Here is a 24073-nt window from a genome sequence, read left to right as displayed (position 1 = left end):
ATCTTTTAGTCTGGTTATTCCAATTGCTCAGACGGACATTGAAGTTTCCATTATTTAAAAAAAATGATTTCCGACTTCGTTAGAATACGAGTTCTTAAAAAAAAAAAAACAATTTTAATTATTTAACAAAATTAGTAGAACAAATAAGAGATGTGAATTCTTTAATCACCTTTCATCAGAGTTCAGAAGGTAATTATACAACAACGTTTGAGAAGACTTTCGGAACGTTGAACCGACATGTTGATCAATTTTTCTATGATTACGATGTAACCTGGTTCTAAAAATTGGTCTTGATAACGACGATATACATATACTTGAGTCAAATTTTCCCACCAATCGGAAAGCTCGTAGAACAGAGAGAACAGAATATCTAGAGATAGAAACTTCCACAATTAACCACAAACGCGACTCAGCTAGTCCCAAAAATGAACATGACTAAGTAACACCAACACGGTTGATCCGTGAACCAAAACTAAACGATTATTCATTCGAAAAAACACATTTACGGTCTTGAAATATCTCCGAGTGTTCGAACGGGTGTATAAAAAGTTTGCAAATTAGTTAAGGCAGCACGGAAATGTCGTCGGGGTGGCATAATAAGCGTGAATTTATAAAGGGCCGGCTATGAAGCTGTGAAGATAATCGCGAGAGCGGGGAATTTAAAATGAACCCGTCAAAACTGTCACAACAGCCGGTCACTGTGCGTATAACATATATAGGCGTAGGTACATATGTATAACACAAGTCTCGAAATATACTGCGCTAAAAATATAAACGCTTCTGTCGCCGGCCGCTCTAATCAGCGGTAAGGATCGCAAGATCGTTAGGATTATACTGCTCGGCCGTTTCCTTGGCGAGCGTGACTCTCCCCGTGTGTACCGGGTCGCGTTCTTCTTCTACGCGGTCCACTCGCCACAGTTTCTCCACATCCGACATGTCTCAACTGCACAACCTCCTTGCCACCTCCACCCGCCTGCAACAGGATAATCCCATGCGTAGGAGTTGGACAAAAATGGAGTTCGAACCAAATTCTCAGGCTTTTCGATCGTCCAGTTCTCGCTCACCATCTTCTATCCAAACGATGTTAATCAGTCCTGCTTTTTATTGTGTAGGGTTCGGCAATCTTAGTCACTTACCACTGAGGTTTTGGTTACTGATGGTACAGTTATGGGGTTCTTTGGTGTACCTGAAGACTGGTTGTTTCAATAACAACTGCATGAAGTGTACTGGCAACTTCTTTCCAAACATTCTCAATGGCGGACTTTAGTCATGCATTGGGAAATTGATGAGATAAACTTCGAGAAGGTGGTCACAAAATATGGTGTACGATCTTCTTTACTCTTAAAGTGCTTATAAAGACACGTTGTACACCTGGAAAACGCGGGGATGCAAAACTCTTATACCGCTTGAGCGATCAGAGTGAAACTTGGGCAGTTAATGCCTTGTTTTGGCAAAAAGTGGAGCGCCTTTTTACTTTTTCAGAATCTGGAAAAAATTTTTATAAATTGGTTATCACCCACAGAAATTGGCCAAATTTTTGCAGTTGCACTGAATGGATTAAACTATCCGGTATGATGCCACTCGGCGCTGATGAAACACACATTTTGAGCCTAGTTCCATGAGATTTGATGATGAAATGACGAAATGGCAGCTGATCTGGTTTTCGATTACGGAGTACACCAAAATCTCATTTTGGCGACATTTGTTACCGACCTTTCATGCATGCCGGTAATTTTTTACCGACATTACACGCATACATTACCGGCATGTGCGTAATGTCGGTAACAAATGTCGCCAAAATGAGATTTCGGTGTACTTCGTAATCGAAAACCAGATCAGCTGCCATTTCGTCATTTCACCATCAAATCTCATGGGACTGGGCTCAAAATGTGTATTTCATCACCGCCGAGTGGCATTATACCGGATAGTTCGATCCATTCAGTGCAGCTGTGAAAATTTGGCCAATTTATGTGGATGGTAACCAATCTGTAAATTTTTTTTCCAAATTTTAAAAAAGTAAAAAGACGCTCCATTTTTTGCCAAAATGAGGCATTAACTGCCCAAGTTTCACTCTAATCGCTTAAGTGGTATAAGAATTTTGTACAACGCGTCTTTATAAGCACCTTAAACCATTCCTGAGTAGGTGTCCCGAGTCGAGTTTAGAGGCTTTTTGACTTCATAGATGTTGGATTGACGTCGAGGCTGAGTCCAAGTGTGTCTCTGTACTGCGTTTTCGACACCCGTTAGCAGCGCGCGCGCCGGTTGTATTTCGGCGCGACTTGCACGAGGATAGGAATGGATGTTATCGGAGGTTCTATCTTAACGACGCCAGATCTGTCGAGCTGCTCTCCGGTCCCTCGGCTTCTCAGTTCCGTCTTCTTATTCTTCTCCATCCTCGAGTGTAACCGCTATGTGTATAGAAGTATAGCAACTGATCTTCGCAACTTGCACATTACATATGTACCCACAATTATCCGTCTCGTGTCGAGAGATGCGACGAAGCTGTAACGTTCCTCGAACGAACCTCATCGTGATCTTGTGGGGTTATGGAATTTCATCCTCAAGCTCGCATCCGCGCGCTTTGGATATCAATATAGTGGCACGTGCGGAGGATGAAGACGACAAAAAATGGGTCCAGCTGGAAGGCCTTCGAGGAGAGAAAGATTTCCCAACTCCGCAATCCCATGTCCATCCCGGGTCGGAGACCAGCGGTGGGAACCGAACCAGCAGCAGCCTTCGAAGTGCAGGGTCACAATCAATCGCGGGGTATTTCAAAGAGCCGAGACTGGTGGTGCCGGCATTGCGGGCCCTGGAGGCTAGTCGGCTAGTCGGCTAGACACTAGACGTAGATACCTACGCGGATGCGGAGTTATTCTACACGTAGAAACGTTGACGTAAAAGAGCGTGAAGGAAACGCGTACATCTACCTGCAGGACAAGATCTCAGCCAGTACCTATATACCCACGATGGTTTCGTGTGCGTGTGTCCGTGTCCGTGTATGCCTACCTATCCTGCTACTCTCGGAGATAGATAGGCTTTGAACGCAAGACTGTAATATGTCGGCTTAATGTCAACGGCGACCAGCCTGTTCACGATTCATAGAGTCGCGCTTGACTTTCGTATTTGGTATATACCCACATACTTACAATATAAGTGTACTTATGTTATATTATATATTATATTATATTATATTATATTGTATCTCCTTACGGACAGGCATTACCACTACCTATATACATATGTATACACACATACACGATAATATACATGCAACACTTTACAGCGCAGAGATAAAATACGTCAGCTGTGCTACGTTCACAATTCCAGCTACCACATCACATCATCTCCGAGTCGAAGACCTTGTCTCTGATCGGCGTGCGTTTTTTTTTTGTTTTTTTTTTGTATATTATGTTCTCACGGCACCGTGAAATATCCAGGCTGGTACTCGACATTTTTTAGGTCATCCGCCAAATTCTAATGGTGGAACAGTGAAGGGTGAAGCTCCCGAAGGGTTGATTTATCATTCTTTCGTGCACCGTGTCTTCGTGTGCAGAAACTTTGCGGCGCGAAGGCGCGGGGATCAGCATTCAGCTGTACAGCCAAGAGCCATGCAGGCCTTCTGCTTAATTAATGATTACCAGGAAATGTGTCTGGCCTGCACAGGGCTTTATTCGCCGTCCTTAATCAACCACCGACGCGATGGCGATCCTCGGACGACCCTCACCCCTTGTTTCTCTCCTTCGTCCTTACTCGTCCTTAAACCCTCTCCAAGGATTCTGGTTCGCATGCGCGATTTCGAACCTGTTTGTTTGTTTGTTTCTTGTTTTTTGTCTTTTGATACCATACGATAAAATGTCTAACTTAAAAAAGTCAGGAAAGAAAGACAATCCAAGATTCGGATCAATCAGGATTCGAAAATTCAACCTATCTTATCGTCAATCGACCGAATAATTTGTCGACATTTAGAATCTTGTCGTTTTCAGAGAAACCGATGTATCGCGCATATATCAGAGAAAGATACCGAAGATATTAGTCAAGATAACTCAGATAATATTCCAGATCACTGTATAGCCGCAATAATTAACCCCGAAGCTAATAAAGGGGAGGAAATGAGCGACTGTTTATAGAATTGAAGAAAAAAAAGCAACGGCATTAAAACTGGATTGAATAAGGGCGAAGGTGGAAGGCAAAAAAAAAAAAAAAAAATAGGTTAATAATAAAGTGAAAACGGTTGCGGTTAGGATGAGATTCGATCTTCCCCGACGGATAAGATCGTGGCTCGACGTAGGTAGGTGTACACGAATACACGTATATAAAATATGACGTACCTACGTACGCGGTGAGGGTACAAAAAGCCGACGTTAAATTTTTGACGGACGATTAAATGCGCGGGGAAGCGACGGAGGCTGCGGCTGCCCGCTTTAGACGTACATACATCCTAAGCCTAAACTTCATCTCTTCACCGCACTCGAAATCTTTCCCGGTAAACAGACCCGTTCGTTGTTCTCGATGCTGCATCGAGAGACAAACGCTCACTGACAACGTCTAAATGCGTGACGGATGTCTTGCTACCGGAGAGGAAACGCGCAGCCCAATTAGCGTCATCGAGAAATTAACCCTCTACCTCATGTCCGTTCAGCTCTACCTCCACCAAACGACCGCGACTATCTATCCGCCGTAATCTGTTCCTTGACTTTTTTTTTTTCCCTTCTTCCACCAAGTTTTTTCACCATCTCTTCTATTTTTTTGTTGATGATTTTTTTTTTCTCTCTTCTCTTTCCTTTATAACGTCACAGATGAAATCATTCTGTGATATTCTCGTCATAATTGCTGTTATTTGTCATCTTTGTTGTACGGTTTAACGGTATAATCTATTCAATGAAATCGTCGAAAATGAACATTTTATTCTTTTTTTTTTTTTTTGCTTAGATTTCGAACATTATTCGGTCAAATGGCTACATTTTTCTTTACTCATTGTTCGTTGCACCCGCCCCAGCGTAAACGATATACCCGTACAAGTTCGGCGAGCGTCGTTTGATTTGAAAAGGTTGTCGCAGAAGCCGGTGTGTCATTACGGAAAAGCGAACTGCGACGTTTACAAAAGGCGGGGAGGAGGACGGGGGATCGTTTAAGGATCGTTTAGAAAGTATCGCGTTACCATTATAATACAACGGAGAATCGTTATTGTATACAACCTTTTACGTTGGTTGGGTGGGTCTTTCCGTCCGAAATTCGAATTGTCCTAGTGAAATTGTCGCTGCAACTGCAGTCTCCGGCTAGGAAAGTTGCAGAAGAGAAAAAAAAAAAAAAAAGAAGAAGAAGAGTGAGGGGAGGGGGGAGGGAAACAGTGTTCGGTTGAAGCGATCAACCAGGGGGAGCGTCGGCATTGCACAGACAGAATGCAGTCAATAGATCGTAAAATACTTCCGTTTTCCGTTCGCAAGTCGAACAAAACGATCGTGAAATAGCCTCCCTTGTTTGCCGATTGTCGGCAAAAACTGAAAGCTTAATCGTTTATAACGGATCCTGAACTGTCACGGAGTCGGAGGAACGCCTCGAGTGGCTAAAATGACGCCGCCTGCAGCGTTGCATCATCCTTGCGCGTTCTGGAGTGCCGTCGGCGACGTCGACGCCGACGCTACAGCTAGTGGCGACGCGACGCGACGCTTCCTGTGTCACACGCCGTTGAGCACGACTCCATCCTCGAGGAACCGAGGTGCGTACACCCTTCGTCCTTCATTGTTGACACAACAGCACATCGAGTGTCTATCCTTATGGATCCTGATCCATTGTCGCCTGTCACCGCGAAGCGGAGGGACAGTCAATTATTTTTGCAAGGCTTTCACCCTAGCTCGTTCGTTGCGATTTTGATAAAAGGAAGAATTTTCTCGCTTGTGCTTCACCGTGAGATCGTCGAACTAACGATTTACTAGCTATTCCTTTTGTATACGGTGAGTGGAATGCTCGGAAAGAACGATTATGAGAAGTCGATGGAGTTGTTTGAAACGTTGACGCTTCACTTTGGACTCCGTTTATCGATGGGATAAGATTTGAAAATGGATGTATGTAATATTGTTATAGAAAAAAATTATGTTTTACTCACGTTGTGAAGTTTGTAGTAGAGTCCACAGGCGTTGCAAACGGGCTCACCAGCCTGGTTCCTCCGCCATAATGTCGTCGTGGCCGTTTTACAGTTGGCGCAACTCGTACCCGCCCTACGTGCAGCACTCTGCAGGGACAGTTTTTGGAAAAGAAAGCAAAAGATATCACACCTGCATATTGTAAAACGGTCGCTTAATGTACATTACACGTGAAGAAACAATAACGGTTTAAAAAAAAGAGAGTTTTATAAAAAAAAAAAAACGAAAAACTTGAAAGAAAAAACCCGAAATAACTTAAAGAAGATAAAAAAGGAAGCCGACGAATACGTTCAACCTACGAAAGAAACGGAGTAGGTATCAGGGGGGTTGAAAAAAATGCGATTCACCCTGGTTCGGGAAGCGCGTTTGAAGGGCGAAGAAGGGGGCGAAGGTTATATAAAAATCAGTCAAAAGCTTCAAGGATCAAAAAGCCAAGCTGACAGTTTCACTCGAAGAGTAAAGCGCCTGGCTCCGGGTCCATTTAATCCTTCGTTCGGGGTCCTGCGGGGCCCATTGCAGCCCCGAGTCCTCCTCCGGGACCGAGAACGGTCCTCGCACCTGTGCCTTCGTCACGAAGTGCCAAACACTTAACTAAAAAGGTCTATTATCCCTGAGGGGCAACTATATAGCGAGAAGTCTCTGTAACATCTGTGTGAACGAATGTTGAACGAGTAGTTGTGTGCGTCTGGCGTCGTCCGCTTTACCCGCTCCTTATGGGCCACTTAACCCCTAAGATGACACGGTATTTATTCGCCGTGCCCTGAAACAGCTCAGCAACACAAAACTTTGCCCACTATTGTCAAACTGCGGCCCCGCATACTAGTCAGTCCATTGTGGATACGCTTTGTAGCCAGTTGTAACACCGACCATGAAATATGTATATATATGTATGTATGTATGTGTGTATGACTATAATGGTAAAGTTATTGAAATTTCCCTTTGTAATCCGAACGCCACGTTCCGATGCTTTTCTACGACGAAATTAATCTCTTTGTTCAACCGATGTATACATTCATTTCCATCGAGGATGTTCTTTTCATCGTTCGCGAGACTTTTTCGTTTATGCAAAAATTTAGTGTCAAAAAATTTATCCAATTTCGAATAAACAACAAAAACAAATCGCGCTTGTTCGTGTTACTAGGATAGAATGGAGAGAAGACGAAGGGTGTCATTAGGCGAGTGATTGTGCGAAAGTTGGCCCGTGTCGAAGGGTGGCGGCGTTGCTCGAACCTCGTCGGTGTGTAATCATGTCTTATCACGAGGATCTTATCGTTACTCGACGTTCGCCGTCGACCGTGTTCGTGCATCGTCTATGCTCCTCTAGCGTATTCAGACGCTACACAGAATTCTCGAAGGGTGAACGTGGCACCCTGGAGGCCCTGGGACTTGGGCACCAACGAACAACGGACCAACCCCTAAACATACCGCGAATCAATACAGTAGCCAGCCACCTCATCAATATACCACGCAGGGGGGGAGGAGGGAGGGGAATGGATGGGGAAAAAAAAAGGGGGGGAGGGGTGTCTATCTGCTCTAGATCTCCGATGCCCCGAAGGTAGGTTGGTATAGGAAGGCATACGTGGTGAGTTTGGAAGGTACGTTTTCCTCCCTTCAGAAAATATTTGCAAAACGACGATCTCTCAATGATCTTGATTTGCCGGAAGTTTAGGATTGCGATGATTGGTGACAGCGTGGTGGGATCTTGTATTTGTAATTATAACAAATAAGAGAGCCAGTGCAATATAAAACTACAAGTATTTTAGAGTAACGGCTTACGAAACGAGCCTGAAGGGATCAACAAGGCACGGAGAGAGAAAGAGAGAGAGAGAGAGAGAGAGATAGCTGGATGCTGAAGATTTGTAGAATAAAAAAAGACTTGGATAATGATAATAGTAGATGAAGAAATCGAGCACAAGGCAGGACGTAGAAAAAGGGAAGGAGGAGAAAACTGACTCGCCAACAATATGTTGCCCGTCAGAAATTTTTCTACGCAAGCGAGTGACCAACGAGGGCATTGTGTACGCATAGCTGGGCGATTAAAGTCTCTCTCTTTCTCTCTCTCTCTCTCTCATCACCGACACAAATTGTTAGGCGAAGAAATTTCTGTCCGGCGATAGGATCCAAAGAGAGGATTGAACGACCTGTGACACGTAATTGGCACTTGTCTAGATAATTCGCGGTGGTTGAAACTCCCATAAGACTAACACAAACGGCTACCGTTTAAAAGATGCAAATCTTTTTCCTATTTTTTATACAAGTGTTGAGCCGAATCAAAGGCCGCTTTAATTATAACCATAACGGTCAATTGTTTTACGACAGAAAGTTTCCGAACCGGTTAAGTTGCCCACTGCCACCATGCCTATACCACGCACGGTAGAAACCCACCTTATACCTACCTACCTATCTACCTCCACCTCGGGACACTGACGGATATGACATACCTCAAAAGTCAGTGTATATTCGTATACCGAGTGCGTTCCTGCCACGCCTGACCCTTGCGCGATGCCGACGAGCAAAAGAAGAAGAAGAAGAAGAAGAAGAAGAAGAAGATGAAGAAGAAGAAGTACAAGATGAACAAGAAGAAGGACGCCGATGCCGCCGCCACCGCAACCGCCATCACCTTTTTAATTCCTCACAATTCCTACTCTTGCTCCTTTTCTTTCTCTTTCCTATTCCTTCCTTTTCCAAACTCTATCTTCTCGCTATAGTAGTTATTCTCGTTTAATCACGATCGATGTCGCGCTACTCTCCAACAATTATACCTATACACACCAATCCGGAAGTTCAATCTCGCTTATTTGTCACTATTGTATGAATTTTTCTTGCGATCTTCGTCCGCAGGTCACGTGAGAGGTGAAAGAGATGAAAATGTGAAGAAGATAAGGAGAGCAGGGAGAGCTACCGATGGATATCGATGTACCTCGTGCCCCACGTGTGTTGTACAAGGTATAATACCGATACCTTAAGCATATCGGTAGGTATGCGGACGTGCATCGAGGCTGGACTATTAACCATTATTAATTAGTCCGATGTGGTGATTAATAGCCAAAGTTCCTGCATGTACGTGCGAGTTTTCCGACTTCGTGTGGGTGACCACCTACATGGCTTTCGCTACCGAACTGGAGCAGAGCAAAATACGGAGTGGAAGATGAGAAAAAAATGAATTTAAAAATAGAAAAAAAAAAAAAAATTACAAAGAAGAGTCTGAAATAAAATTAAACACATCCCGACGATATATAGTAGCTACACACCTATGTCTATGTACATATATCTTCGATCCAACGAAATAATAGATGCTGAGAGATGCTTCAGCTCCAGCGTTCGTTCGTTCTTCTCGACTCGGGATCGGTAAGTCATTAATTAAGTTTAATTAACTGTAAAAAATTATCAATGAAGTAAAAGAAACTCGCAATGTGTTGGTATATAATAATCACTGTCATGTACCCATGTACATACGTGTACAACACATTACCTACTGATTGAAACTAGTTTTTATAGTTTTTATCCAACTTCGATTTCATCCTGTTCAGATTCGTTCGCCACGATCTTCCGACATGTTTGAAATTTCCTCCCAACAGCATCCCACGCCTAAGCTATATATTACCTATCCAAGTATCTACACCATCGGGAATTTAACTACTTCATCGATATTTCGGCTTGTAATTTCTCTCTTCGAATATATCTGTGTCGAATGAATTCCTATATTTTCAAGGCGCAAGTTTAAAGCCGTTAGACGCAACGACACCAATTACCGATAAATAAAATTATTTTTTCGTTTACTTTTTGACTAGTATTTTAACCTTGCTTCGATGCTTTTTATTTTTCTTTATTTCCGTGCTTCTTTTTACCGATCAACAATCGGTGAACAAGCCTGACTCGAAGTTATGCGGCTGATGATGACGATTGTTAATTACCAGCAATGACTATGGACAAAGGGAATTAAATCGATCTGATTGTGCAACTCGCCGGTAACCAATGAGCCAACTAAAATACAGATTGGTGGCACGTAAGTACGTGTGTATATATATATATAAATAACATCGCCATGCCTGCGTGTATAAGTGTACGGATAAGTATTCGTAGATATGAAGATATGCGGACCCACAATACCCACTTATACATACATCGAGGTATAAGGTATAAGGTATAAGGTAGGTACCTACGTGACGGTGTACAGGTGGTTGTGTTATTGGTACCCGCGATAACTTGCGGATACAGATCGTTAAATCGCACTTTGTGTATCGGGGGCTCCGTATCTTATCGTACAAATACGATCTAACGCTTACATACCCGCCCAGCACCGGTTTTCTCGTACCGTTCGAAAGCTGCAGCAGCAGCAGCAGCACCACCGGGTGTTTTCAAACCTTGGCAATTAATCTGTAGTACAACAACAAGTATTCTCGAACGAATGACGAAAAAAAAAAGATTACTCTGAAAGTTCCCAATTTCGGCACTTGTCATATATACATATATATATATATATATATATCACCTGCGCAATAATAATCGTTCGCCGTAAGGTTACACACAATGCGAACCTAACCTAACCAAACCCTCTTCGAAACTCCTCAGGGTGACGCTGAGGAGGTGGATTAAATTCACTGTATAGTCCAGGAGTACATTGTTCGTGAATCGAGATACAAATTGGTCCAAGGAGATCGCGGCATCGGGAGGAGAAGCAAGAGATAAAGAAAGAGAAAGAAGAGAGACGATTGTCGGGTATAATTTGAAAGCGAACCGGCGACTAAACGCTTCTGTTGTACACACCGACGACGACGTGCCGATAAGCCAAGGAACGCTGACGACGGCGTAGACCGTTTCTCTCATGAATTTCGTTTATTCCCTCAGGACACGCGGATAGTCGAATCGTGCGGAACACTTGGACGCAGGACTATAGACTACAGACTACAACCAAGCAACGATATCATCGTGGTTATGGTGGGTACCTACTACTTCCAGACTCCGATCGGCATGGTGTGCGACTGTGACAAGTCGTGGTACCACATTCCTAACACTATAACGTTCGACTTAACCGCTCGGTGCGCGTGTCGTTGTTCGCTTTGTACACTTCTCGTGTGTGCCTTGAGTCCCATCCGGACCCAGAACTCGACTTAAGGTGGATATCCTGCAAGGATAGGATAAATTTGCGCATCAATTCCTTCGTCGGTACTTTGTTCCACACAAGAGACTCGCGTGTCCTGAAGTTGAAGAAGTTGACGTGACATCCATGGGAGTAAGATGCGATAGCGATAAAGTGACTTGGAGAAGATTCCGAAGACTTAATGTCCGGAAGTGTATTAGTTGAGGTAAAAAAAAAATTTGAAGGAAAAACTTCAAATTAAAGGTGACTGTCATTTGGCAGGGAGGATTGGGTATAATATAGAGCGAGATTATGGCACATACCGAAGGATAATCGAGATAGGATAAAGCAAGAGGTTGCAGTGGCCATTACGAGACGATGAGAGGAGAGCAGAGTGAACCAGCAGCCAGCCAATCTATATGATAAACAGTCTAGTTATCTATAGACCAACTGCTGTATAATATATGCTATACATGGCATAGGTACGCGGTTACTAAGTTGGCTAGATTGAGTTAGGTCAGGCCGGTTTGATTCAGGTGGACTCGACTAAGCTTTTAGCTCGGACGAAACGGACCTCGCCTTGGCTAGACAGCGTCACGTAGGTAATATCTGTACAGCCTAGCCCTCTTCAAGAAAACGTCGAGAAGCAAAGAATTCGTTGTGACGACGACGACGACGACGAGTGTTACAGCGATACGAAAAGATCGCTTACTTAGGTATTTTTGTTTTTTCTGTACGATTTCACGATAATTGCCTATACAAAATCGACGAGTTATTATTTATTTCGTCTTATCCGATTGATGATAATTGTTAGCGTGACGTCAGCGCGAGAGTTGCCATAATGAAAATGGTTAGTAAGGTAAATTTTGATCACTGGCATATGTATATTATATATATATACATATATATATATGTAACCAAATCTCGGTTCAATACACAGAGACATCAGTATACACAATATAGATAAAACGCATATAGGCGTATGTATGTATATACGTATACGTAGAATCGAGGGAATTGTAATTCTGTAAAGAGAAACCAATTTAGGATCTCCGGCGACACAATACGTTTAGTTTTATTAGCTCGAAATCGTGCCTTGGATCTTGATTTCGATAAACCGGCAATGCAGCAGAGACACCCGTAGCAAAACTCCTCAGGACTCGAGTTGTACGCTCGATATATCCACACACACACACATATATATATATATATATAAGCATACAATATACATATATATTCATGCATTGTAAACCACCAGCACATGGTGTGTTCGTGTGTTACAGATACAGATACACACACACACACACACATGCATGTGTCTGGTGTGCAGGTTGCGCGGTAAAGAAGGACGGAAGTTTCTTCTTGTTTCTCTCGCCTGCCTGCCGTTGGACGGGCCGATATAACTACCAGTGCATACATATCGAAAGCCACGTCGTTGTCTCTCTTTTTCTCCCCCCCTTCCCCCTCCGCAACCCACGATTCGCTCCTCTTTCCCTGACGCTTGTATTTTTTTTTTTTTTTTTTTTTTTTTTTTTTTTTTATCCCCCCCTTTCGTGAATTTATTTAAATTGCGAGCAATGTTCCCTCGTGTTCAGCAGCTTCTTTGCCGTACGAAAAATCGAACAAACAGAGAAAAGAGAAAGATAAAGATAAAGAGAGATAGAGAGAGAGAGAAAGAGAGAGAGAGAGACTTTAGCGTGTATTTATTATGCGTGTACCCACACAACGAGAGCACAGTTTAAGCGATATATATAACAGGACCTCGGTAAACTTTCATCCTTTGCTCTCCTTCCTCCTTCTTCTCTATCTTTCTTCTTCTTATTCTTATTCTTATTCTTATTCTTATTCTCTGCTGGACCACTTGGCCCGCGTCGCGTGGGACAAGAGGTCCACCAACTCCCGTGGCGGAGTTGTAGGCTTTTGCAGGAGAAGATCGGTGTTCGCTGAAGCGGGTATTTCATTTTCATCCTTTTTGCTTTTTTACTTGTTTTTTTTTTTTTTTTTTTTTTTTGTTTTTTGTCACTCTTATTATTCTTCTTCTTCTTACATAAGCCACAGATTTTTTCATCTTCGCCTAATTTTTTTTCTTTATTCCTTTCTTTCTTTCTTTCTTTTTTTATTCATCCAACCCTGCACCGCTGCAGTGTATCACTTTTCTTTTTCAAATAATGCCACAATTTCATCTCTCTTCTCTCGTGAGGAGGAAAACTCGAACTTGCTACCAAAACGGTAGCACAAATAAAGAAAAATATTATTTATTTATTATTTTATTGAACTGCATCCTATAATCACATTTACACTAAATATTTATCATCGTGTCATGCATTTACTGTAATCCTGCAGGTGATCGTTGACGCATAGGAATAATCCACCCTTGGATTAATTAATGTGAGGATGATGAAGAGTAGGTATGTAGTCCGTCTGCACAAGTGAATGAGATTAATTAAAAATAACGAGTGCACATAATTTCACTAGCGTGCAAAAAATAACATCACGCCTATACTGTATAAGGAGACGAAATCATTCTCTCTTTCTCTTGAGAGCCCGTAAGCTCTATTATAATAACTTTCTTTGGTCATTTCACTCGCGATCTTTCGCTTTCCTCGTTTCAATTATTTTCATATTTTCCCTTTTTTTTTTAACTTCCCATTTCACACTTGCTCCCCTGCTAACGAGCTGTGAAAAGTGGCAACGGTTGTGTATTATACACAGCAATGGCGGTGCAGTTCAACGAGTCCCACTATGCAGACCATGTCGTAAACGCGTTGGCCTCTTATTCTTCTTCTTCTTCCTCTTCTTATTCTTCTTCTTCTTCTTCTTCTTATGGTTGGAAATACGCGGCGCGCGCAGCATCGCCATCGCACGGCGTTTACGCCTGTAATATAGATTTAACAGGAATGCATGGTGCAAGTTTGCGTAGAAAACGACTAAGTAACTTGCGACTACGTTACTATCAGTGATCCTGCTGATCCTGCTGATCCATCCCGCGTGCAAAGGTACAATCATCCCGGCCTGATAAGTATTATACTGTTCGAACTACGCTCGGTTTAACACCGTCAAGCGAATTTATGAATTTTCATATTCACCAGCCGTTTCCTTTTTTCACGCTCTTTTGGGTACGTCTGGGTTTAAAGGATCATGATTCCGTTCTCGATGGAGAAAGGATACCTGTTTACTCTGAACTAGGTATGTATATAAGTACATACAATACGTACACATTACACACAGCGAGGCTGATAAAATCCTGCAGACTTGTAATTTTTTATAGTTCATCCGCCCAGATATTACACAACAAAAAGTACCGGCGTTAAATTCTGCAGATCAAACTCGTCCATCGCTGTTGAACAAGGAAGTAGCGCCGTTGGCTGCTGTCCTATCCCCTCGAGTTGGGGAACCGTTCGATTTTATGGTCCATGAAACGATTTCGTTCGGATAGATATACGATCGAGGAGGTGGTTATATAGTCTGATCTAAGTGTACAAGGTATACAACCAGGTGGAACTCGGTGGAATATACTATTATGTAGTATATTAACCGGCAAATATCTACATCGGTGCATTCGCGGATGACGATGGTTATTATTTTATATATTAGGGTGACGCAAAAAAACAGAAGTTCTAAAAAAAAATTTTTAAGAGGTCGCTCCACATTTTTTAAAACGTCAGAAATCGTCGATAATCGATTTTTTTTTTTCTCGTCACGGTATAATTTTATAGACAAAAAAAATAATAAGTTTCCGAAAGTTTCAGTTCAAAATTTGAATTTTGAAAGGTGGCTCATAATTTTTTTTCAATTTTTTCGTGCATTTCTTTAGATCTTTTCGAGCGACCTTTTAATATTCATATTAAAATTTCATAAATTTTTTTCTTTCATTTAGTAAGAAAGAATCGATAACAATACACCACGATATGAATTAAAAATCAAACAAAATACTGAAAATACAATTTTTTTAATTTAATTTTTTGACGATTTTTGACATTTGAAAAAATTCGGAGCGAACTCTTAAAAAAAATTTTTTCGAGCTGTCCTTTGGAGTGGGCTCTTATAACATCAAAAAGTAACATTTTGTCACACGAGACTCAAAAAAAAAAAAAAAAAAAATAGTCTGTTTTTTTGCGCCACCGTATTTGGCTCGTATTTCTGAATCTAGCAGTCAAAGTTATCAACTGCACGTGTTAAATTTTTCGGAATTAGAAAAACGCAGTTCAACTCCATCTTCATAATTCTATAAAAGTATCGAGGGTTCAAGATATTGAACAGATTTTTGATCTTCGGATTTCACTACCATGGCTATCAGCTTCAGCCTCGTTCTTTTGTAACCGAGTTCGCAAACTTGACGCGAAGGACGCGTCGCCACCGCAAGGATCTTCTACTTGCACAGAAGACCAATATGCCGATGTTTCACGTTCGATTTACCGTTGAAATTCCTATCTAGTTATCATCACGCGGGTCCATGCACCCTCATCAAGCTGGACAAACAGCTAGTAGTCACCGCCCGGAATCCGGTCGTTCGTCTTTTTCATATATTGTTTTTTTTTTTTTCATCTCTTCTCTGCCATCCGACATATCATCCTCAGTATCGCTAAATTGAGGGAAAACATTTTTTTTTTATCGTACATGTTTTGGGAAACAGAAGTATGATTGATTCACTCGTCGTTAAATGGCTGATCCTAAGATTGGTCCGCACTCAGTGAATCCCATACGATGGATGATACGAGGTACGACACGAGGTGTGCCGACGATGGTCTAAGCGTCTGTGAGAGGCAAGGTTCACCGTCGAGATTACATTAGATATACATTATACGATTACGTAAATATAGATCGTAACCCCCGAGGCGATGCAGGGCTTGTATAATTCGGATGGTCAGGTAGCAGTGAGTGGGACTCATGAGAAGAGCTCTGCATGGTGGATCGAGAGAATCGACCGACCGACTCTCTATCTGCATTACTGTCTTTGTGTGCGTTCTACAAACGTGTGTAAAATGTTTCGGACGTGTTCCGAAGCTAGATTTATGACTTTGGCCAACTTGGCTGTACCTACGGGGGCCACTGTGTGCCCGACACACTTCCGATACCGTGGATGGTATCCACCATATGTGTACCCACACACACACATGGTGTTTTAAATATCATCTTCGGTATAGGGCCGCCTTTTGATCAGCCGACTGCTACCACTTCGCTGCCCAACGTCAAGAATCAACCCACGCGTGTAGAGAGTAGAGAGAAAGCATTAAAAATTAGTGTAATAAGAACAAGTGACCACTATGCGGTAGCATCGAGAATGGTTTGATTTTCGCAGGTCATTTTTTTCAAGTCCTTTGACTTAGGAATTGAGGATTAGCGATCTGTGCTTGTAGACTACAACTTGATACATCTGAGAAGTGGTCGCAGAAGCCACGGTATCAAGGCAATAACTCATATCATGAGAGTGGCTAGAGATTTACTATTTTCGCAAAGGCTGCATGAGGTAGGTAGACGTAACGCAACGAGCGAGAAGAGCTGATTTTCCACAATACAACGTGCGGTTGGATATGCACTAGTGAGTATGTATCTATAATTCACTTGGTTGGGTTTACAGGGACTATGGGATCTCGGATCGCCTAGCCTAGCCAGCGCGTGCATATAAATCTATTGGTGAGATCTTTCAATAGCGAGTATCGAGGCAGAGAGCAGGGGCCTTCCTATATCCAAGGCAAGAAAGAGCGCTGTTGCGATAATGTCGATGCCGATGCCGATGCCGATGCCGATGCCGATGCTGCACATTGCACTGGCATGAAGCAAGAGCCAACACACAGTCATGCGAATTGGCATATAAGCAAGCGGGGGTTCGAAGTTGCGGGTGCGGAGGAGGCAGCTTTCTGAGTCAACTCTCGGAGGTATCGTATTTGAATAAAAGCCGTTTTCGTACGGAATGGGATTAGAATATTGAGATTAGGCCTTCCACTCTCTGGCAACGGTCCGCGTCGCGCCGCGTGTGGAGCGATTATAAAGTGAAATGACCATGGATCACTGTCCTCGAGAAGAGCAAGGGAGAGGAAAAGAGAGAAGAGGAGAGGAGAGACTACCGTTCGACTTCCCAGAGTCGGTGGATATATCGGATCGCGCGTGTAGGTACTTATACCTCCTACCTACCCATCAACTTTTCGGGGACAAGCAGATTAATTCAAAACTAAAAACCTGAGAAGCTGTCTTCCGGAAAGAGAAAACGAGTTGAGTTGAGTTGAATTAGTTAACTGTCATAATTTTCAGTTTCAGTTTTCAGAAAAAGTAACATGGATTTACTCGCATCAGGCAACTACATCCAGTAACTCAAGGCAGTCGCGGACTTCAACATAGTATACAGTTTATTCCTTATAACAAATGAGTTGTTGATACCAAGACGTTACGTGGTCGGCAATAAACGCGGCTATAACCACAAGCAGAGCGAGAGAGAAAAAGAGAGCGATAAACAGTCACAAGGAGTGATTTAGTGAACATTGAACAGTAATAAAGATGGTAATGATCATATAAAATAGTCGGATTATTGAAAAGCTTTAAATAACAAGCCTCGCGAGGCGTTCTCTCTCTCTCTCTCTCTCTCTCTCTCTATCTTCATCATGAGTATATAATTGCAATGTGTACCTATTATTCTACAAAGACCGCAATCACAGTGCCCGGTTAGATAATGGCCGCCAGTATATACCAGTTGTCGGTATACCTGGACTCGTACTCGTGTAATAAGCCGACTGTCATTCGAACACTGCGTACACATTCTCATTACCATATTCTCATTACCTCACTGATGATTTTCCCCACACGCGTAAAGCCGCGTGCATGACAGGCATCATCGGAGTTAAATCAACGCGCAATGCTGCATAACTTGCGTGTATCGCCAACCCTAAAGCTGTATGTGTATAACGACATAATAACCGGATCTGATGTACATATCAATTGCAGAAACACCATCGATTCGACGGAATGATCGTGATTTAAGTTTGATCTACGGAACGGATGGTTCAAGTGTTGGACTACCACTTTACGAGCTTGAGGATTCCGCCATTAAACGTACCATGACTTGGAGGCAATTTCGATGACATCCTTAACATCACCATCGCTTTAATAACCGGAACAAGCCTAAACCAAAAGGACCATTTCCTGCATCAGTTCCTTACCATTTGAAGATCAGATCCGTTATCTTCGGAATCGGTTTCCCGCCTGGGTTGGATAACAAAAATTGACGAAACGTAATCGCGTCCCGTTTCGTTGTCAGTATTCACCTTGCGGTGTACGTGAACACGCGGCTCATGATATATACTTACATTGAAAAAACACACACAGCTACTTTCACCTTGGCCAGGCCTATTTAAGTCGACCAAGTTTTACTTTTCAATTCTCTCCTGCCATGCCATGCCATGCCATGCTTCGTTTCTGCACGCCCGGCGCACAACTAAATCCTGTATCACACGTGAGGGTTCCAATAACGTCCCTCTGTGTGTTCGCATATGCCTGAACAACCACTCTTCTCTCTCTCTCTCTCTCTCTCTCTCTTTATCTCTCTTTCTCCGTCAAGCTATCATCTCGGCGATAGGAACCTGAACCTAAACATCGAATACCTTCGTGTCTCGCTATCGGGCGCCTGTATTACCTGTGTTGGAACGCCGTCGTGGCACGACTAGTATAGCTCACTCCAGCAACCAGGGACGCGACCGGAGCCTGCTCCGTCTGTTTGCTCCAGTGAACTTTTCGTCACGGCCACACCCAGCCTCCGTCCGCGAGGCTGGACCACTCGCACGCACCCACACCCGGCAGAGAAAGAGAGAGAGTGATACACAGATAGAACGGGTGGGGGGAGGGGGGGATAAAAAGAGAAAGAGAGGAAGGTTGATATTCTACTATCCACGCAACGGGTGTTCCGAACATTATATTATACTCTATCTCGGTTTCGGCTCGTCAATGACACTGATAACGCACTTCACTCAACGAGGCCACCTTCACCCCGCGGGTGCGGACTCAACCTCGAAGAATCCTTCCAAGGAAAACGTGACACGACGTCACTGATCACTGTGATCAATGGTTACATCGCTATAATTCTTCTACGGATAAAATTTTTCTTGGACTAATTGTAGAAATGTTACAATACCAAAGTACTTGTTGCCAGTTGTAGGTTAATCAATTGACTATTTTAGTCGTAATACTGCACCACGATCAATTGCTTTCCAATTAACGCCACGAGGTAATTACATCAGACTTCGATGCTTCCGAATGATTTTAAAACTATACTCTGCAACTTGGAAAATCGAGGAAGGATTTAATCGGAACTCGTTACTCGTGAGGCAATTGATTATAGGTAAGGTGACCGTTTAGTGGTCAACAAGGCAGTTTACACCCAGCCTCAGAATCCATGAGGAGCTCACGAGTTCCTGGTCCCAATCGTCGTGTTTTAATTATAAAGTATCCGCCCTGTATTTGTGACCGCAATAAATCGTGACCGTTTTTATGAATTTTTCCTGTTGCACTGTTACTTCTATCATTAAGGTTATTTCGGTAAAATACAGATCGTTCGTATGAGTATAGCGGGGCAAATCGGTTTCCAATCATTCAAATGAATCCACGAACCGCATTCCAAACCTGGTATCTCAGGGCTACCATGTGTTTCAACATTTCATTATACAGCTGCTCGGACACTCGGATACGATAGGTACCTATACACGTTATAAAGTTAAACAAATTCTCCACGTCACGTTGTAAACCGTACCGTTTCGAAACTGAACTGACCATGAATCGATATACGGTAAAAATGGCTATTCTTATTTCGTTGAAATTTGCTCATTTAATTGGAGTAGTAGGACAGCGTCCTTTCTACAAAGTGACCAGCAGTTATACATGCAATTCCATCGTAAAGTCGCTTAAGTGACTCAATGACCACAGTCAGACTTGTCCCGAATTCAGTGTCCAGCGACTAATTGGTCGAGATTTGCTTTCATCCAAAGCATCGCGAGTTTTCGAAAACAAGGTAACTCGTCTCAGTTGCCTCATGAATTGAGACACTTTCGTCAAGTATCGAATGTCTGCAAGGCTGCAGACTTTAGAGCAACGAAACTGAGTGTGACAATGAATGGTGCACAGCAGGTCATAAGTCTGCAACCATAACCAAGACTCGGAATGGCGCAGTTATTTTCTAGCCAACCGATAACCCGTAGGTACGTACGGTCCCCGCAGCTGATGCGAATATGCGACCGCAACACGAACGCTGGGCGAGCACCTGAATAATTTTACGGTCTATACACTGTGCATTGCATGTGTTACGGTGTCCAACGTATCCTTCATGCCAGTATGGGAGACGTGGGAGTCTTGTGCAACTTTTCTATCTATCCACAAGACTCGCAAGTGTGAAGGTGCATTCACACGCTGCTGCAACGTTCCGTCCACGTGTCTTGTTTGTCTTTGTCTTTGTCTTTGACTTTGTCTTTGTGTATGTTTCACGATCGCAGGCACAATACCGAGACAATAACGGCACGCGGGGAGACCTATCGATGGATATCCTGTTCGGCTTATTAGGGCAAGGTGGCCAGCCTTGCCACTTTGATACTGCCGAGCGGTATCAATGATACCTGCAGCAGCGTTCCAACTTGGATGATTATGGTTACTGTCACCGTTGTTATTCTTGTTACAGTTCTCATTGTCCCAGACGGTGCTATTGTTGCGATCATACTTATGTTTTGGCCAAGATTTTCAATCGACTGGTAAGAGCAGGCTGCACGGTCCGATTCCTGTGCGCTGATGTGGTTCGAGATAATCTACAATACACGCTGTATCTGATACTTGTTATTAGTCACCCGAATTGTGATTCTCTTACGACTAATCGCTACTATTTCAGTCAATTACTGTTTCAAGCTTGCTACCGAGATTTAATAACAAGTTTTTCGAGACGCGAAATCTAGGACACGGCAAAATGTGTAGTATTGAGCACAATAACTGTCTTAATCAATATCGATATAGTATAGTTTTATAACCGAGTCAAGTCGGTATTCTTTTGAATCGCCAGCAAACGGAACCAGTTTCGAAATTCTGAATCATTCGCGAAAGTTGGCAGGAATTTTTATCTCGTTTTCATGTCTTTCGTTGTTTTTTTTTTTACTTCCTTCTCTGTTTTCCTCTATATTTCTCTCTTCAATTATACACGTGATAAAAAACAGTTATTATACCGTCAAAATATTATATTCACATGCTTACGAGTTTTAATCCTCGTATATAGAATTTTTTTTCACCTAAAAGTAATTTCCCTTCTGTCTCTCATTCTTTCGAAGTAAAAGCTTCTATCTCTGTCGCTTTCTCTCTTGCATCTGAAGAACTTCTTTTTAAAAACTCTCGTTTTAAACCAATGAATCTTGGATGGAAACAGAATCCAATCCAATCTTTCCTCAATTAACTCGACAAATTGTCTACGTACGTCAATGAATTCAGACGAATTGCCCGAGCAAGTATAAATCAGGTAACCAGACGGGCGTATTATTGCATCATTCGGTGCCAATATCACCTGCATACACAGATACAAATAAATGGACAGACGTACAAGCTTCAAATTGGTACGCCAGACATGCGCTGATGTTGCACGAGAGCCGTTGTGTACCCCACCATACAGCATATTATCAATTATTTATAGGGTCATTACGTTGTCTCTATTGTTGTAGATTTTTTAATCCAACTCTGCGGACCGCAGGATAATATTATAGCTGGATTCAAGTTTGAATCAGTAGTTCGTATCTCGTCATTCCAAACCACAACTCTCAATCTCGTTCGCTAATTTATATGTACGTACAGAGTAAGTCACGTGGTTCTGTCGTGCAGTTTACGCAGAATTTTTCGTTAAAGGATAATTAATATTGGACACTTGTCGTTGGTCGAACACATGGCTGTGAGAATGAATCGAACGAATTTGTGACATGGTTTAATGGTACAACGGCTCGTCATTCCGACGGACCGCCATCAATCTTGCGTGTCCTGCGATTTACATACCCATCTGTAACCCACGGTGTTATCCACGTGTGTGGGTAAACAATAAATCGTTTCTTGTGTGCGAGCATTGCAGCAAGGCGTGCGGCCAAGATATTTGTTCAATTTGATTTAACGGTGCAATTCCGTTTTACTGGTAATCGGACTCCGTCTGCTGCACCAGCCGAGAAGCGTGAATAGTCGAAACCACGACCAGCAGCAGAAGACCACATGCGTGTGTGGGCCATTTCCTCAACGAAGCGATATTCTCGCGGGCGGGGATTCCTGGCGATAAATAAATCCACGGCAGCCATTACTTGTCACTCACCCTCCAGAACCGTGAGATATAAACTGTACTACACCCAGAACCACACCCTTAGAATCATAACGGCGCGAAAATTTCCAGCTAAACCAGTAGATTGCAATTCGACTTGGAATCAGATCACGATAATTGAGATAAAATACAAACGAAGAAGACCAATTCTGCCTAAATCAGGTACATCAAATCCACCCTTAAGGCCATCAACGATTTCGGTTCATCATGTATGCTGAAATGGATAAACGAATGCGAAAATGTTTCTACCGTTCAGATCCACGATTAGATACTATTTTCGTGTCAACATTCGAGTCTTGTGCTCTGAAAGCGTTATTCGTTACCCATCATACGAGGATTCCAATCACAGTCGAAGGAAGAAGGACGGAAGGAGTTGCGCCCTTCTGTAAGGGACGTTGAAGTCGGTACGGTATGGCCGTGGTCATGCGCGAAGGTAGGAAGCCGGAGATTGGCCAGAGCGAGGAGTTTGCGCTCTGGTTGAAGGTGGGTATTGACTTTGTGCGATGGTAGCACAACGAACACCGGTGGCAGTTTTGATCCCATGAAAATCGGCGTTAAGAGACGATGTGTGTGCATCGGGCCGTTGTAACTACAAGCGAAAATTCTACGCGACACGCTCAGGCATAAGGAATACCCTCTCATATTATACGAGGATGTTGGTATAACGGAGCAGACTACGTAGGATGAGAGGAAAAATGGAGTAGGGGAGGTCCCGCAAGCCTCGAACCCCTGCAGAGGGTGTCTCGCAATTGATTTTCACGCCCGTAGCGAACTGATTTATTCCTCCGTGCCACCGTCGTCGCTCACCATTCCCGTTTCTTTTTATTCGACTTTCTCACTTTTTCTTCCTCCTCCTCCTCATCTTCTTCTTCTTCGTCTTCTTTTTACTTTTCATACACCTTTATCTTCTTTTTCACCGTCTCAGAGCCACTCTACATCACTGCGCAAACTCTGGCCCCTTCTGTATAAAACCTTCGATCAATTCTTATTACACCGTTCTGGTCTGGGATGGTTTTTTGGCTTTTGAACACGGTGTCTTTCTCCATACACGTACTTGTACTGAGACGTTTCAAATATCTTCGAAAGCAGGGCAGACGCATTCAGTTCCGGAGAAATTGCATGCAAGTGCATAGCTAGTCCGGCATGCAGCGGCAAGAGAAACCGTTACAAAAGCCTGATACACCATGCAACCGACTATCGGTGTTCGATGTAATTTTAGCACAAACTCGGGTGTATTGACACAGTAATTTGAAAACCAGTTTCAAACACGCGCTTACTCGACCCTGACCTTCCACCATTTGTAACGAGCTCAGTATAATACACTCCAGGTATATCAGCTCTTAACCGTCATCATTATACTGTATAACCCATTACGTAGCGATACCCATAGCCAGACAAGATAGGCAATCGAAACTAGAAACGTTTAATCAACTCTGCAACAAAACCAAGACTTTGGTTACACGGACATGTGTGATGTAGAAAAACAAGAACAAAAAGAATTCAAGTCGTCGTTCGATAATAACCGTTTGTGAAACCACAATGGAACGA

At 42.9% G+C, this 24073-nt stretch overlaps 1 protein-coding gene across 2 annotated transcripts in view; it reads right to left on the bottom strand.

Annotated features, from left to right (window-relative positions):
- Window positions 1–24073, bottom strand: part of LOC124409035 (GATA-binding factor C-like) — a 50198-nt gene that overhangs the window by 5666 nt on the left and 20459 nt on the right. For both annotated transcript variants that reach the window (XM_046886426.1, XM_046886427.1), the window contains exon 4: window positions 6104–6238. In XM_046886426.1, the coding sequence (XP_046742382.1) occupies window positions 6104–6238 (135 nt within the window). The remainder of the gene's footprint in view (window positions 1–6103; window positions 6239–24073) is intronic.

The sequence above is a fragment of the Diprion similis genome, chromosome 8, assembly GCF_021155765.1.
Source record: "Diprion similis isolate iyDipSimi1 chromosome 8, iyDipSimi1.1, whole genome shotgun sequence".
In the NCBI taxonomy this organism is placed as follows: domain Eukaryota; kingdom Metazoa; phylum Arthropoda; class Insecta; order Hymenoptera; family Diprionidae; genus Diprion; species Diprion similis.
The sequence above is the reverse complement of the archived record's forward strand: the minus strand, read 5'-3'. Positions and strand labels throughout refer to the sequence as shown.